At 37.4% G+C, this 17649-nt stretch overlaps 1 protein-coding gene across 1 annotated transcript in view; it reads right to left on the reverse strand.

The window, feature by feature from the left end:
- epas1b (endothelial PAS domain protein 1b) overlaps window positions 1-17649 on the reverse strand; it is a 95743-nt gene that overhangs the window by 54399 nt on the left and 23695 nt on the right. The window contains exons 2-4 of the mRNA XM_088086203.1: window positions 8066-8256; window positions 3080-3231; window positions 1380-1467 (exon numbers count right to left, since the gene is read on the reverse strand). Of these exons, the coding sequence (XP_087942329.1) occupies window positions 1380-1467; window positions 3080-3231; window positions 8066-8256 (431 nt within the window). The remainder of the gene's footprint in view (window positions 1-1379; window positions 1468-3079; window positions 3232-8065; window positions 8257-17649) is intronic.

Below are 17649 nucleotides of genomic sequence, written 5' to 3' on the forward strand. Positions count from 1 at the left end.
CTCCTGTTTGTTCTGGACACTTGCTCACGAGATTCATGATGTTACGTAACACCACATGTATGGATTCATTTCTGTCCCACAAACTGAGGCGGGACGCTGAGCGTTTGGGAGACTCTAAAATTAATATGAGAACCCTAAAGTATGAACACACACCCTGAAACGTTACAGATATTTCATGTTTCAGCGAGACAAGAAATGCAAGCACCTCCCTTGAGAGAGTTCGGGCCTGGTCCACTCATGCTCGGGTATTTTTTGCTGCTTTGCTCTCAAAAAGTTAGATATTTATTCTGAACACGGCAAATCGAAAAGGTGAAAAACGCAAGCAAATGTAAGTATTTCGTGTCCAAAATGAAGTATGAGGAAGTGAGTACTTCGTTATGTAGTATGTTATGCATTCTGTGCAATTTTTATCCTTTTTGTTAATCTTACTTTCATTAGTATTATCGAGCGTTTTCTCCATGTGAAGATGCGTTCTGCGCACTCTATTCTGCATTTATTTTACTTTTACATGCAGGTCTTATTATGTTGTCTTCTATGTGTTTTGCGGTGAAGCACTTCATGCATGTAACTTCTTTTTTGTAAAGCACGTTGGGCTGCATTTCTTGCTATATAATGCTATATAAATAAAGTTCTTTATCATTATTATTATTATTATTATTATTATTATTATATAAATGACAGCAAACAGTGAACCATGAGACGTTGTACAACTTATTTTTCTCTCCCGACTATGATCATTTCTGATCCATTTGTGAGGTTATACACATATATGTGTTATCACCTCTAAATGTCCCCTCAAGTATAGTATTAGTACATCTTATCTGTATATACAATTAAGTTATAGTATCCCTATTGTTAGAATATTTTAACCTTGGACAGAGTTTCGCAGGTTTGTTTTCAGTGACCTAAAACACAGTTTACGTGCGGACAAGCCCTGAAAGGACAGCAATGTCCACGGGTCCATCGAATACTTTGTCCAAGAGCGAGATAAGACAGCTGCTGATGAGATTGTCCTGAGTTCCTCCAGAGAGGAACACGTCAACATTTATAATGAATTTAACACAGAATAGCTCTAATTATATATTACTTACTTAAACTTTAATTCTACCTAAATTTACTTTTTATTTTTACTTCTTCTTTCTTTCATTCTCGATGTTTTACATCAGAGCAACTGAAACAAATCACAATTTCTCCAACGGAAAAATAAAGTTTTCTGATTCTGAAACATCCAGAAAGACCTACAGGAAGTTTTGAGCACAGAGTGAACCGAGAATAACGAATCGTACCAAAAATAAAGACGAGAGAGAAATGTTTGTGTAAAACTGTTGTGATGAGGTAAAATCGAGAGTTACAGGCGTGTGGGTGAGACGTGTACGAACCAGATGCCTTGAGGCTGAGATTTTCTCGAATCTCCTCGTGGTCACACGGATGTGTGAAGTCAAAGATGCTGTGACCGGTGAGATCCACCTGAAAAAAAAACCCAAAAGTACTTTACACGTAATCTGAACTGAACAAACATAATATTTTAGGTAAATACATGATCATCGGACTAAGACGTGTTTTGTTTTTCACTCCTGGCAGCAGCAACAGTGTTTGTTTGGGAAAAACAGAAGAACTGGGTTGTGTGTGTGTGTGAGTGTGTGTGTGTGTGTGTGTGTGTGTGTGTGTGTGTGTGTGTGAGTAATGACGACAAACAGGATTGAACAAATAAAAAGAAGGTGTGTGTCACCAACAGAAACGTTTTCCAGTAAACTTCAGCTCTTCTGTGATTTGTTTTTCAAATCGGGGGCAAAGAATGAAAATCTCTAGTGTTTTTTGTTTTTTTTTTAGAGTTGGACGTCAGCGTCTGGCCTGAACACACACACACACACACACACACACACACACACACACACACACACACACACACACACACACACACACACACACACACACACACACACACACACACACACACAGCTGGCACGAGAGGTATTTCACACAAACACAACAGGCTCGTCTGACTGACCGTTTACATCCACGTCTCTGAGCGTCTCTCGTCTGTCTGCCACAGTTCATGTTTTACTGTTCGCTAACTTTGTTTCAGTTATTACATAAATACAAATAATTTATATCACAAAACTGCTGTGAATACTTTTTCTTACAGGTAATTATGAGAAATGTTTAAATGTAAAATGTGCTATTTGTGTAAGTAATAATCACAGCTTTTTTGATTAACTTTTATGTAAGTCTGACCAAAGACAAAAGTTTTAAAGTTTTGTTTTTTGATTTTCTTTTTTTTTCTTGTTTTGTGATTTTTTTGTGATACATGTTACCTATGCTGAATATATCTGCTTTTAATGTCATATTAAATAAATAAATACATGAATAAAAAATTTAAGAAAATATCTAAGACAAAAAATGACAAAAACTTTTTTTTTTTTACCAGCCTTGAATTTAAAAAAAAAAAAAATATTTTATTTCATTTCATCTCTTTTTTACTGTTAAAGACTGTACTGTAGGACTAAATCTTGTGATATGATCATGATTTTTGACTCATACTGAAATTAAAAACCTTATTTTTGAGGGATTTTAGGCATGTTTTTTTTAAATCCATCTCTTTGTATTATTACATTACTACAGTTTTAAGTCTTTAAAATTATTTTTGCATATCCTTTTACCAATTTATTTTTTAAAATTTATTCTTTAAATTGTGTTATTTAAGTTTTGAATTAAATTGTTTTGGGGGTTTTTGTATTCTGTTGTTTTAATTTCTCTTTAAAACACCCTGAAATTATCTATGTGTGAAATGTGCTTTATAAATAACGCCGCCCAGCTTTATAATCGGCGGTGCCATACAGCTAAAAAAATAACTTTTCTTAGAAAAAAGGCATTAAATTAAGTTTCAGCTGCAAAAGATGAGTTTCATCTCCTGCTCTTAGATGATTTTTAATTTTCCTTTTTATTTCCTGTGAAGTTTGTCATGTCTGAATAACGTGCTGCTGATACTGTTTCTATGATGTGTGTGTCGCAGCTTTTAAACGACCGTCTGCACGTGTTTGCTCCGTTCTGATGCTTGTGTTCCCGGACGGCTGTGTACCTGCGTGAGCCCCATGAATCTGTTGATGTTCTCGGACAGGAATATCATGTCGCCGTCCGACGTTACCATGGTGATGAAGCCCTCGAGAGACTTCAGGTACAGACTGTCCATCTGTCCGTCCTCATCGCTGTCACAGCTGCTGCTGCTGCAGCCTGCAGGGAGACACACAGAGGGCGCGGAGGGTTAAACTCACAAATCGTTTCTCTCATTCCAGGCTGATTTTAGGTGTGTGTGTGTGTGTGTGTGTGTGTGTGTGTGTGTGTGTGTGTGTGTGTGTGTGTGTGTGTGTGCACTTTGGATCGGGGCCAAAACAAACGACTGCAGCTTCTTCCTGCGTCTCAGGCCACACCCAATTTCCGACAAACTACTCCCAAAAATACACAAGCACTCATAACAGATGCCTTTAAGATTATTACTTGACATCCTGACTAATAAACTGAGAATAACAATTTTTATATTTTTTTATACAGAAAATCAGAATAGTTTCTCTTTTTACACAGAAAAAGAATAGTAAATAGTAAAAAAGAAAATGTAAAAAAATAAAAATAATAAAAAATAAAAGTCAAAAGGTGACAAGATCAGAAAATTAGCGAGGAAGAATCTTGAATATTTAAAAATGGCAAAAAATGAAAAGTCTCTCATAAATTTACTACAAATTTTATTGATTATTAATCTATTCAAAATTAATTATTAATTAATTATTAATTCATTATAAATGTAAAATTATGTTAAAGAAAAAAGGAGAGTATTTATATAAATAAATTCTTCTCATTTTTTTCTTTGCTATTTTTTTTTTTTTTTGGGCCTTCTCTTTATTTGCTCCTTGCCGCCTTCACTCATTTTTGAAAGATATTAATCAAATTTGCCCAGGTTTCAAAGGGTTAAATAAGGGTTTGAACGTCATGAAATTATGTTCAGATATGTTATATTATATATTATATACAGAGACGCCACCATGTCTCATTTCACAGCTAATTAATACAAACTGGTCCCTGCCTGTGTGTGTGTGTGTGTGTGTGTGCGTGCGTGTGTGTGTGGACGGTGGCTTCGGGCTGAACAAAGCCCAGTAGCCGATGGGGGCGGAGGTGCTTGCAATTCCTCCAGTGTGCTTCCCTGAGATAAGAGAGGCCAGTTCTCAAGGCTCCCGGCGCAGCCTGGGGCTTTAGTTTGGAGCCGGGCCCAGACAGCGTTTAACCCCCGGGGGAGCCCGGAGCGTTCTCATGGGCCCAGGGAAGCCGCGGAGACTCTCAGGGCCCGGTCCAAGACCAGCAGCACCTTTGGCCTAAATACTTAGCTGTGATTACCGTCATTGGGCTGAGTTACACTTCTCTTCCCTCCGTTGTTCTTTGGTTGCGTAACGGCTGTTGTTTCAAAATAAAAGGCCGCAGAGAGGAGTTTTGAGTTTTATAGGGACAGCAGCTGTTCAGATAATCACTTCCTCTTTGTTTTTTGACATTTGTTCTGCATGCAGGAAAAAATGGACTGACCACACGGGGGGTCATATGAGGCTGTCACAAAATCCGATTCGCTGTGTGAATTAGTTCACTGATTCATGGTGGGGTTTTTCTTTTTTTTCTCCAGTTTGCCTTTTTTTTTCAAAATGTCGATAAAACACAATTGCGAGGTGACTGTGTTTCCACTGAGGGATGTTCTGCGACTTCTCCTCTGGTGATAACATCCCAGTAACCATGGCGATGGATGTTCAAAACATTAGCAGCTTTATTTCTATTGCATTGATATTCTATTCTATTGATGGAAAGGCGAGCCCCTTATACGTGGGAGCGGCCACGTATGAGGGATTTCTGGGAGATGTAGTCCACAATTTCACAGAGGAATTGTGGATTAAAAAACTTCTGGATGATCCGCTCAACTTTCTCAGAGTTATGTGTTGCAATAACAGCTCTTGCAGCTCCTGCTGCATCATGGGAGCCAGTTCATACTGACAAGCACATAGACATAGCATCATATGACCTAGAAAAGCTAAAACATTTCCATGCAGTTTTGGAAAATATAGCTTTTTTGAATTGCATGTGAGCATGAAACCTTTTTGCGATAAATGGCATTTTTTTTAAACTGACGTGTTTCCATTAGGCGTATTTAATAAGCGCAATTTTAATTTCCGTAATTTGCCGGTTTATGGAAAAACAAAGTAAATCACTGCAGACCTTTGGGTCCCAGCTGAGCTGACATTACATAAGAAAGGTGTTCCCTACAGCTGCTTGCACATGTGCTCTCCGGTGCATATATGTGAAGCTGTGTGTGTGTGTGTGTGTGTGTAGCAGTGGGTGTGTGTGTGTGTTTGCGTGCATGTTTGGCGCCAAGGCAGCCGGGTGTTATGGCTAGCGGGGGTAATGCCAGCATCAGCTGAACGATGGGCAGAGCTCTGTGTTTCCTCCCAAATCTCTCCCTCCATCACGGAGCAATCAGACCGGCCTGATAACGCTTTATCTGCCGCTGCATCGCACGGCTCTCCCCGTCCTCTCCTCCCCTGTCCTCCCCTGTCCTCCCCTCTCCTCCCCTGTCCTCCCCTGTCCTCCCCTGTCCTCCCCTGTCCTCCCCTCGCACCCACTGCTTTCCTTATACACTCTCTCCTTCCTCACTGACTCACTGACCTCTTCCTCTCCTCCTTCAATAATGTTTTCTACATCTTCATCCCTCCTCATCTCTTTTGTCCTCCCTTCCCCTGAACCCTCCTTTGTCTGTGAGGGTGTCTCTCATTCAAGATTTCCAGGAATTATGTCCTTTATATTGTGAATTTAAAGGATCAGTTGACTCATTTTGTGAATTATTCTGCGTCACAGGGACACTGTATCCGGAAAAGTCCTTTCTGACTTCATTTTTCACTGCTCTGAGCATCACAAAGTTTCATTTACCTTCATTGTGTCGTGCTGGAAGCTGAATATTCAGAGGCAGAAATCTCAAAATCTTTGCATGTGAAACTGAAAATATGCAGAATTAGATACCAGCTGGGGCTAAGCAAGAAAACATGTTCTGTTTTTGTGGGATTATTTTTCTAATTTTTGAAACAGTGGCCCTTTAACGCCACACAAAACTGCAAATTATGTTACAGCGGGGAAAAATGAGAAAAAAAAAGTCTTTTTTTTGGTTTGTTTGTTTGTTTTTGAACTTTTTTAAGGTCATTTTTTTGTTAATTTTATACTTTTTTTTACTTCTCTTATTTTGCTTATTTTCAGGTTATTTTATTATAACTTTTTACTAATTTTTTGCTGTTTTTCGGCAAAATTTCATTAACAAAATTTGCTCTCTTTTTATGATGACAAAATTATGAACTGCAGACATTAATTTATTTAATACTGTTTTTTATATTGCAGGAGATCCCATATCCAATTAAGTAACATAAAAATGAGTAAACATAAAATATAATTTTTAAAAAAATCTTTTTTCCATTTCTAATTTCTTTTCAATCTTTTAACAGTTTTGCTCAAACGTTTTTTTGCCCGTAATTATTTTTGTGTTTAACTATAAAGCTTGCGATATAAAAGCTGGTTTATAACTAAAGATTAATTGCTTCATTCTCTAATTGATGATGCTCATTGAATCAAAAGAAACAGGAAGTGGCGCTCAGCATTGTTGTTGACTGTATACATCACCGTTTCCCCGCCACACAAAGCAGAGCAGTTTCTTATAAGACAATGAGACGGCCATCAGAAGTTACATAAAGTCGGAAGAGAATAACAGCAGCAGAAAATGCCAGATGGCTGTGTGAAGATTTGTAGATAAGATTAAACTCTCTTATTAATCAGAATAATTTCCTGTTCCAGCGACGGCTTGTTACAATAACTTGTTGAGCGGCCGATTATTGTTCAGTGCCACAGAACCTCATTTGAAATGACAGATTATAATCAGATTAAACAAAAACACGAGCAATCAAAAACACGTGGAAGTGTATATCAGTCTTTCTCCACGATGTAACGATGACGTCAAAAAAAGGCAAAAAGGTGCACAGAGCTGTGAATATTAATACGTTTAATCATTCACTTTGATGGTTGTAGCTAAGGTTTAACCCTTTGAAACCTGGAGAGAAATCACGTTTCTTATGCTGTTTTCAGATACCTTTCACAAGTATTTCACCTTTGAACTCTGAGCAAACTGGTGCAGAAACAAAACAACAAAATAGGTAAAAAGGTAATGACAAACTTGATGTGAAATTTTACACACAAAGCATTTTAAAATAACAAAGCTAGGGAAAATGTCAAGGGGAATTATTTCATAAAAATATTATAATTTTTAAGCACTTTTCCAAAGTAATTTCCCTTTTTTTACTTCAAATTTTATTTCACTAAATGGTAGGTAATTTTCTTGTAATTTTCAGCACTTTTTTCCAAGTAATTTCCCCCTTTTTCCTTTTTTTATAACATCTTTTTCCCAGGGTAATTTCCTTGTTTTTTTTTTCTTTGCTTTTTTTGGTTCAACTAATTTTCATTTTTCATGTACTTTTTTAGAAATTTCTTGCTAAGTTTTTGGGTCATTTCTTCTTTCGTTTTTGCAAGAAATCAAGACAATTTTCACAATTTTCAAAGGCTTAATTAATGACTGCAGATCTGTGTTTTAATGAACTACAAGGAAAATGAAATATATGTAAGGGCTGAAGGATGTCACCTCCTCCTCTGCTGTCCAAACCAAATAGACAACCTGTTAAATGAAAAATAATGTCTTTACGAGCGTCGGCCACTGACGCTGCTGCAGTTGTTTAATTTTGTTCTTCTCTGATCTCATTTTCGTGACGGCGGAGGAATTTCAGAACAATAGACCCGTTTCTTTGTCGAGCTTCCTCAGTTTCTAATTTTAAAGAAGACGAAAGGAAGGAGAAGAAGTGCGACAAACACCTCCCCACTTTACTGGAGGATTAGTCATCCATACCGACACACTCACAGGTCATATACTTTCCTCACTGAGTCACATTTAAACGCACCAAACGTGTGTGTGTGCGTGTGTGTGCGTGTGTGTGTGGCAGCGGGCTCGTACCTGTGGCGAGCACCTTGCGTGTGCGCAGGAAGCTGATAGCCAGCCTCATGATGGAGGCCTTGTCCAGGTGGGAGCTGACGCTGTGAGGTAACGGCAGCTGGTGAGCCAGCTCGTAGAAAACCTCCGTCTCTTTGCTGCGCCTGCAGCGAGCTGCGTCCCGGGACTTCTCCTTACGCCGCTCCGAGCTGTTCCTGCACGGAGAGCACACACGGGAGGAGGTTACAGCTGCACTTTGTTTAGTGATGCGAAAAAACAAAAACGGCTGCGTCGTTTATACTCACACGTTACAGCATAATAAGCTTTTTAGAACAAATACAGAGAACTGTTGTGTTTTCTATGAAGTTATTAAGCGTCAATTTAAAAATGTCCAATATCACGCCTACATTTGTGAAAAATCTCACCTCAGGAGAGCATGAAAAGTGATTTTTTTGTGTTTGAAAATGTCTAAAGGTAGATGATTCATTAAAAGGACAAAAAGAAATACTGTCCCAAAAAAATACATTTTTAAACTTTTTTTTCTCTATAAAATACTATAAAAAAAACTCTATAAAAATACTCTATAAATAAAAAGCGTATTATTATCTAATAAAAAAAATCTTACACAGGAAAAATACAATACAAAAAACAATTTAATCGTTATTTAAATTCTAAAAAATCAAATAAATCGAAGCAGGCAAAGAATCCGACCAAACATACGTGCCAAAGATCTCTACAGCTTTCTAGACATAATGCTGACTATACGATTTAAAACAAGTACTTAAAAAAGAGACCCACTCTGATTTCAGAGTTGTTGGGTTTTTTTATTCACACAGTTAAATACTCTATAATACCAAATAAAAAATAATAACAACAATAACATTAATCATAAAAATAACAAGAAGAAAAAAAGGCAAAAAAAGAAGAAAAAGATTTGAATCCAAAGCCTCTTATAAATACACTCACACACACACACACAATAGAAAACAAGGAAAAGAGAAATTATCATAATTTTAACAGCAGTGAAAGTCAAAACGAGAAACATGGACACAAAATGATAACTCGGTGCATCAGGTTGTTTTTGGTTTGAGTCATTTACTTCATCAGAAAACACAGTAAAAGGTCAGCATGTTGTGTTTTTTCACTCTTTTTTATTGTCCAATTTCAACATTCACATTATTAATATAACAACCTTTGCTTAAGCCAAATGTGAGCTGTTCCTAAAAAAACACAGAGACACTGTAAATGTTTTTACATCTGTTTTTTACTGCTTTAGAAATCAGTTTTCTTTGTGTCCTGCAGTTCTGATAGATATTATTCTGCTGTTTTCAAGTGAAGGTTACAATATTTAAATGTTTCTTATTCTGACTGCGGTGAATCACGACTTTTGGTGTGTTTGTTTAACTAACTCCTTTTTTATTTGGATTTCTGTTGAGTAAAATGTAAAGTGAACTTTGGATGCTACGTGTTTGGAGCCACATTGGAGCTGCAGACGCTCCACATGAAGGTTTTAATAGATGATGATTTGTTTTTACCTTAAAGTGAACAACCGCTCTAAGACGTGGAGGCAGGTCATTATTTTCATTTCCTCACGTTAACTCAGTTGTTGTTTCTCTTTTGGCCAAAACAAAACGTCACAAGTTAAAAATAATTTCCCAACAATCAAACCCCAATTTCTGTCTCGGGTGCGTTTTTTTTTTGTCCACCTACAGGTGACCAAGACACAACATCACAGAGTCCCCATCTTCCCCAAAACATCCACAGAGACGCATCACTGCATGTGCAAACAATCATTTATAATCTCACAAAAAACATACATGTTTCATAAGAAACAAACAGTAGAAAAAGGTGTGCCGAAGCCACACCCTTCAGCTGTAGCATTTATTCTGCAAAAGGCAAATTTTTACGAGGTTAAATTACCTGGTAACTTTCTTTCTTAATTTGTTTACTTCATTTCTAATTGTAGTTTCCTTAAAATCGAGTTGTATTTACTTAATTTGGAGACGTTGTTGCACCTTAAAAATGACCCGTTTAATTAATCTTTCTAAGTTTAAGCAGCTTCAGTTAACCAGGTTTACCGTGCGGTACTTGCTGTATTCTGCATGTTTGTATTTCCTTAAACATGTGACCAAAACAAACTCGGAGAAATCCTAAATTAATCATTAGCAAAATCCTGTTTGTCACAAAGTTAAGTCAGACTGACTTGGTTTACTGAAGTTGTGAACGCTTAAAGAAAACAAGGTAACGTCACGTGTCATTTTCAAGTTGAAACAGCTTCGCAAAGTTAATGCTGTGCGTATATGTTGGAATTAGAGTAGCACAGATGTGAGGCTGAGTACAGCATCTTTGGTGATGAATCTACTGTACATCACACACACACACACACACACACACACACGAGCACGAGTGTTAGGGGGAGGATTTTATATATTCTGACCTCTTGGCCAACCTTTTTATTTTTACACCCTTTTTTATTTTCCTCCCATCAGTCCGTTTATCAGTGTGCTTCCTGGTCCAGTCTAACATCTCTGTAGTTCAGCAGCACAGAGTCGGCAGCTGTAGTTCTTTAGGATTACTTTTGTACTTAACGAGTCAAAGTCAATTATGTGGCACAAAACTCCAAACCCAAACACAATCAAACAAGAATATCGATCCATATGTAACTAGAATAAAATTTTAGAGAAAAAATACACTTTCTTGCCGTCTTTGTGCAAGTTTACCAATCCCATTTTTTTTAAATTAAATTTAAATTTTCCTCTACTTATCTGTAGGAGTTTAATCATGTTTTTATCCAGTAAATTCTACTTTATAAAATTATTTTTACTTCTTAAATCAAGATTTTATCCAGACTTTTTTTAAACACGTTTTTATCCAGTAAATTCTCCTTTTTAAATATCTTTTTTTCTGATAAATTCTACTTTTCAAAAATGATTTTATCCAATGCATCTTACCTTTTCCCAGTAGATGTTGCCTTTTTTTTTAAAAAAAATGATGTTATCTGAACATTTTTGTGGTTAAATCCCACTCTGTTATTTCAGTCGAGCTTCTGGTGGAGATTCTGAATAATCATGATTATTATATCCAAATTCCATTCAGTTCATGTACAGTGTTTTTTTGTTGTTGTTTTTCACGTACATGTTTTTTTATTTTATTTATCCATCATAGAAAGGTGGCAAACTGTTGCCTCCAAACACAACGTGACACCTGCAGAAAATCATGTCAGCGAGCAGAACTCTGGGTAACTTTCCAAGGATACGGTTTCTTTTTCTGGCCGTCTGCTCTGCTCTGGAATGACTCATTTTTTTAAGTCAAATCTCAAACAGACAGAAAGTCCAGAAGTTCAGTCTGTGGTCCAAAGAGAGCAGCACAACAAACCATATTAGGACATCAGAGGAGTTTGGCTTCTTCTGTCTAATGCTCACAATCATACGGTAACACAGTGATGCACGTATAGCGTCTACACTACATATACAAAGCAAACAAAAACACCACAGGCGGAGCATACGGAGTCATAAAAAACAACATCGTAAACACGACGTCGCACAGTCAACCTGCTGTGTTCGAATCATTTCAGAGCAGAAAACTGCACACAAGCTGGAAATGCACTAACTTTGCACGGCATGTTACGATGGAAAACGACCAATATCCTGCACATTACAGTAGTTTTAACCCTTTAAAACCTGTGTCGTCCTCACTTTTCGTGTGCTCCCCTCAGACGCCTTTCACATGTAATCAACCCTAAATTGGTTTGATTTCTCTCAAAAACATGGAGAAAAAAGGCAATGAGCAACTTGGCAGAAATGTCCCACAAATTGCAAGCATTCGATTTTTTTTTAAAGCTATGGAAAATTGTTCAGAGAATAATAATTTTTTTGAATAATTAAATATTTAAAATTATTTTACAGAATTATTACAGTTCTTAAGTAGTTTTTTTCCCATTTTTTGTAACTTCCCCATTTATTTGAATTTTTTTTGTTTGTTTGTTTTGTTTTGTTTTGTTTTGTTTTTGCTAATTTTAGGAAATTTTCTTGTATTTTTTCTTTTTTCTCTCTTAAGAACTAATTACAAGTTTTGCTTTCAAGGATGAATTAACAACTTGTAGAAGAAATGGCCAATGTCTGTTTCATTGTTAATTTGATCACTAACCAATTTAAGTTAAAGAAAATGACAAGTTTTACCACCAGACTGTTCACAGAAAAATATCTTACTCGGTTCAGAGCGATAGATGAGAGGAGCAGCTGCTGCAAGTGAATGCAAACTTTGAAACCCGACAGAATTCTTGCTTTTGTTTCACTTTCAACATGTCTGCTCCTTCTGTGCCCAGAGTACGCTCTCAATCCAACAGTGTGGTGCGATGCATCACCGAACACAGCAATAGTGCTCTTTATGAACAGTCCAGCTCTAAATATAGAAAATCTCTTCATGGTGGCAGATATTTTAATTGTAGCAGCCGGTCACAATTAAGTTATGTGTGGGAAACCCTGCATTTTATTTCCAAGAACCTCAGAAGCAACTAAAAAGCTTTTTTTTTCATCAAGACATAAAAGCAAAGAAGTGTAATGATCAGCATATTTCACAGGCCAAAGGGAGCATGTTGAGGTTAAAAAAAAAATACTTATCAGTTCAAGGTTAAAACCATCTCTCTGAACAAAGAGCTGTTCAACTCGTGATCCGTCTGCAGGCTCCGAGATAACAGTAACTTCAAAAGCCACATCAGATGAGTCGCGGCTCTGCTGAACTTCACATGCCCTCACTCTGTGGTGACACCGTGCACTTTATCAGAGTGCATCACGTCTGCACCAAATTTGCAACATGCAAGACCAATCAGTCGGCTGAGGGAGAAGTTGGCACTGTACGTATCTGCAAACCACGTTATGTTTCATATGCATCATCAACGTTTCTAAAGTGATGTAGTTTATGAGCTGACTGCGCAACGCGTTCTCGCTCAGAACTGGTGGTAAGAATCAGGCAACAAAATCGCAGATGGTTACATTTAGTCAAAAGAGGCACATGGTAAGGTGTAAAAAAAACAACAAAAAAACCCTCAAACTCCTTATATTACGTTGTTATCAGCAGGGTTACCACATGATGCTGTTTCTCAGCGCTTTATGCAAACGCAACCGCTTCCGCCCAGCCGCGATTTTCAAGTGACGCTGCTCTTGTGCGTTTCATGTGGTCCGGAGTGTCATAACAACACCATTGGTTCTGTCCGAATTCGTTCTCATCTGACGTCGTCCAGTCATGGACACAGAAGGAGGCACATACCTTTGTACCAAAACTGGATTGAGATCTTTGAAAAACACTAGAAAAAGGACGCCCAGTAGCTCATCTGGGTGAGCAGTCGCCCCATACAAAGGTTGCGTCCTGGCCGCAACGGCTGAAAATTGATTCCAGCCTGCAGCCCTTTACTGCATGTCATCCCCTCCCTCTCGCCCTCTCACACTAAATCTGTCATGACAAACACGGGAAAAAAGCAGCCTGTCAAGAAACTTCCCTTAAAATGAAAAAACAGTAAACAGTGACTAGTAAATTATCAAAAATGGGACAAAAAATATATATTTTTAATATTTAAAATAATGTTACCAAAAAGAAGAAAAAAATAGCACTGTTGAGCTCATTTTTCTTTTTTTTTTACATTTATTTTTAGGTAATTTTCAGGTAACTTCTTTCACTAATTTCTTACTAAGTTTGAGAAAATTTCTCATAAGTTGCTCGGTGCCTTCTTCCCAAATTTCTATTATTAGAAATTATCAAGAAACAAGAGAAAATGTCCAGAAAATGATATTTTTAATAGTATTTTTACAAATTAAAATTGGGTTACAGAAAAAAAGAAAAACATTTTTTAAGCACTTTCTTGAGCTAATTTTCTTGTCTTTTTTATTTTCGTCTATCACTTTTATATTTCACTCATTTTCAGGTATTTTTCTAGTAATTTGTTTTTATTTATTATTTTCCAAAGTTTGGGAGCTTTTTTTGTTTAGCTGCTCCTTCCTCTTCCCTAAGTTTTCATCAAGCCAATTCGCTGGAGGTTCGAAGGGCAAAACCACAAATGTAACATACAGTATCCACGGTTTTCAGAAACGTACAATGCCCACATTTCCCCTTTTGACTGAGCTGCATAAAAAGGTGCTTTACAAACAAACTTTGCTTCAGCGTACAGAAGCTGCCGCTCGGTGCAGACACGAATCTGACAAGACACAACAGTCGTAGCTGCAGAGGGCACCGAGTTCATGCAATCAAGCCATGTGGAAAATACAAGAGCGACCTGAGTTTAGCCAATTACTGTTCCAGTCACTCAGCTCATCCCAACAGGAGCTGGACACTTATCAAACATCCCCAAAGTCACTTGAAAGGCTTTTGTAGGTCAGATTTAATTTCCATTTTCGGGATAACTTCAATGCTTTTTTCTCCCCTTTTATCCCACAGAGAGTCAGGTGGAGTGTGAGGATGAAGGATCAGGTCTGGAGTTTGGGGAGGACATGCAGGACCAATTAAAACACAAACAATCCAGCAATAAAACAAAAACGTAAAAGGCAAATGTTCGATTAAATACTGCACGAGTTCTCACACACACACACACACACACACGAGTAGATGCTGGTGTGTCTGAGTTCATTTGAATTTGAGCCAGTTTACCAGCGCTTTATTCACTCAGTCTAACAATGAACTTCATCACTGCCAACACTAGTTTTTGATCCCAGAGGGGTCATAGAGGACACGTGCGACAAAGACAAAGACATGTTCCTTTGACATCTTCCTGTCTCACCTTTATCATACAAAATCAAGTTTTGGCATTATTAGCGCCATTATTCACCCGTTAAGTTTCAGTCGCCTCCAGAATGTGTAAGAAAATTTGATAGGTGCTCTGGTAAATGCTTTCAGAAGCTGTGGTGCTGTGTGAATTTTAATTTTGAAATTTATTTCAAATAAAAAGAAAATAGAGAAATGATTATAAAAAGAAGCAGACAGACAAAAAGTTACATTTACATGAAAAATGTAAAGCGTAAAAAAAAAATTGTCAAACACGTGATGACTTGTTTTGACGTTTATTTGTTTTTAAATTAAGACAAAAACAATTTTCTTTTTTTGTTTCAAACTGAATCTATTTAGGTTTTACATGCAGAAATTATGCAGAGTGAATGAATACGTGCTGAGTGTGCAAATGACGAAAGGGCAGGTGAGGGAAAAGAAATGAGCGGCTGAGTGACTTTAATTTGAATTTAATTATTTTTAATGAATTACGTGAAATTATGAAAAGCTGCCATTAGAAAAATGCTTAAGATTTAATTAAAAAATATTGACTAGGATTTCTTTTTGAGTACAACAATGTAGATAAATGGTTATTTTAAAATTGGGTTTTATTGCCAAGTTCATTTACATATACAAGGAATTTGACTTGCAAAACAGTTAACATAAAGGAAGAATAAAATACTCAATTTAAACAGAATAAGGTTTAAGATAAATATATGGAAGCAATACAAAAAAATCTAAAATGAAAATAAAATATAAAAAACACAAAATCTATGTGCAAAAGGTGCAGTGGAGGAATTGTACAGTTGTGCAGAAGTTGAAGTTGCTGTGCATTTATGTATATTAAACATTTTTAACTTGATAATTATGTCTCCTAGGAGACCAAAGCATGGGTTTTTAGAGCGTGGTTAAAATGTTAAAATGACAGCTTCCCCTCTGGCGACGATTTCGAGCCTCCAAACAGAGACAGAAACAGTCAGACGCACATTAAGGAGACGATAGCCTTCAATTAACAGGAAAGGAAGAGCACAGAAGCACCATTATCTTATCTCATCAAATGCACGTCCCATCAGTCGTCTCCCTGTTCGTCTCTGAGCTTTAAACTCATTAACCCCGACTGACCATCACCTCATTACTGATGAGCCAGCAGACAGCCGAGCAGACGGCCGCTGACCGCTTCCACTCAATCGAGTCGACTGAACGGCTGACTTCAGCCGGCCCCTTGATGTGCGTGCGTGGTGCCACTCTCTGATTGTCTGCGGCCATTGTTGCCGCAGGTCCCCGCAGACTATTTCAGGGTGTGAAACAATGGGAGTCGCAGCGCTTCATCAGGGCACCGAGCTTTCTGACGAACCCGCTGATCCTTCGCTCAAGTTCACAGACTCACAGCAGAGGTCAGAGGTAACCGCGTTTACCCGACGACTGTACGAACGCCGCTAAATCGTTTTGGTTTTTTCGGCTTTTTCTCTTAATTCTTTCTCTTTCCTTTCACTACTCTACAAATACGACTGCAACATTTTGTGGGAAGTTATTATCATAATAAACTCTTTTAACAAATTGAGCAATTTGGTTTTATTTCTTTCAAAAACATGAAGAAAAAAGCAATGAGCAACGTGGTGACACATGTTGCACAAATAGCAATAAATTAGTAGATTTTGATATTTATTTTTATGTAAATATTATTATTAAATGGGAAAAATGATGTCTAGAAAACTATATTTACAATTATCACAATTCAATATTTATTTTAAATCACTTCTTTGGTCATTCCCTTGTTTTGTTTTTTTTACGTTCTTTTTTGTAGCTAAATTTCAGGTTATTTTCTTGTACTTTTTTTTTTTTTAGATTATGTTTGGGGATTTTTGTCTTTACAAAAAAGGACAGCTGTAATCAAACCCACGGCCACTGCAGTGAGGACGTCGCCTCTGGAAGTGGGGCGTCCAGAATGACACCCAGAAATAATACAAGCATGCATGTATTTATGTTTCCACAGTGTTTATTGTGGAAGCTGAGCTGGAAATCAATCAATCCAAGATCAAACAAAAATACACAATCTTGCCAAAATGTAAACCATATGCATGAAAAAAAAAATGAAGACTGAAAAGCTCATTAGATGTGCCAAACAGTCCCTAAGGGTTAATATAATAAAATTACTTTTTACTCTGAAGAACAGTGAATATCAGAAACCTTAATACTTTTACTCAAGCAATATTCTCTTAGTTTACTTCTACCAAAGTCATTTTCTGGCAGGAATCTGTACGGTTACTCAGGTTTGTGTTTCAGGTGCTTCACTGTTATGCAGCGTATAACTTTTAAGAATGCGGTGGTTAAAAACAGCCGTGTTTGGGGGCTGAACACACCAAAAAACAGCAGAAACAACAGATTTAGTTTGTACATCTCAAACTGTTGTTCTTGAAGAGTCTGCAGCTCAGCAGGCGTCTCATCCAGGTGAAAAACTATCGTTCATCTCCTCCACCTCCTGAAGACAGCTCACACGCCACTTTAGACACGTTAATCAAAATGATCTACGGTTTTCAGAAACGTACAATGCCCACATTTCTCCTTGTGACTGAGCTGCATAAAAAGGTGCTTTACAAACAAACTTTGCTTCAGCGTACAGAAGCTGCCGCTCGGTGCAGACACGAATCTGACAAGACACAACAGTCGTAGCTGCAGAGGGCACCGAGTTCATGCAATCAAGCCATGTGGAAAATACAAGAGCGACCTGAGTTTAGCCAATTACTGTTCCAGTCACTCAGCTCATCCCAACAGGAGCTGGACACTTATCAAACATCCCCAAAGTCACTTGAAAGGCTTTTGTAGGTCAGATTTAATTTCCATTTTAGCTGTGTTTTTCT

The sequence above is a fragment of the Plectropomus leopardus genome, chromosome 13 (genome assembly GCF_026936395.1).
Source record: "Plectropomus leopardus strain MGB_pleo_1.0 chromosome 13, ASM2693639v1, whole genome shotgun sequence".
NCBI lineage: Eukaryota > Metazoa > Chordata > Actinopteri > Perciformes > Serranidae > Plectropomus > Plectropomus leopardus.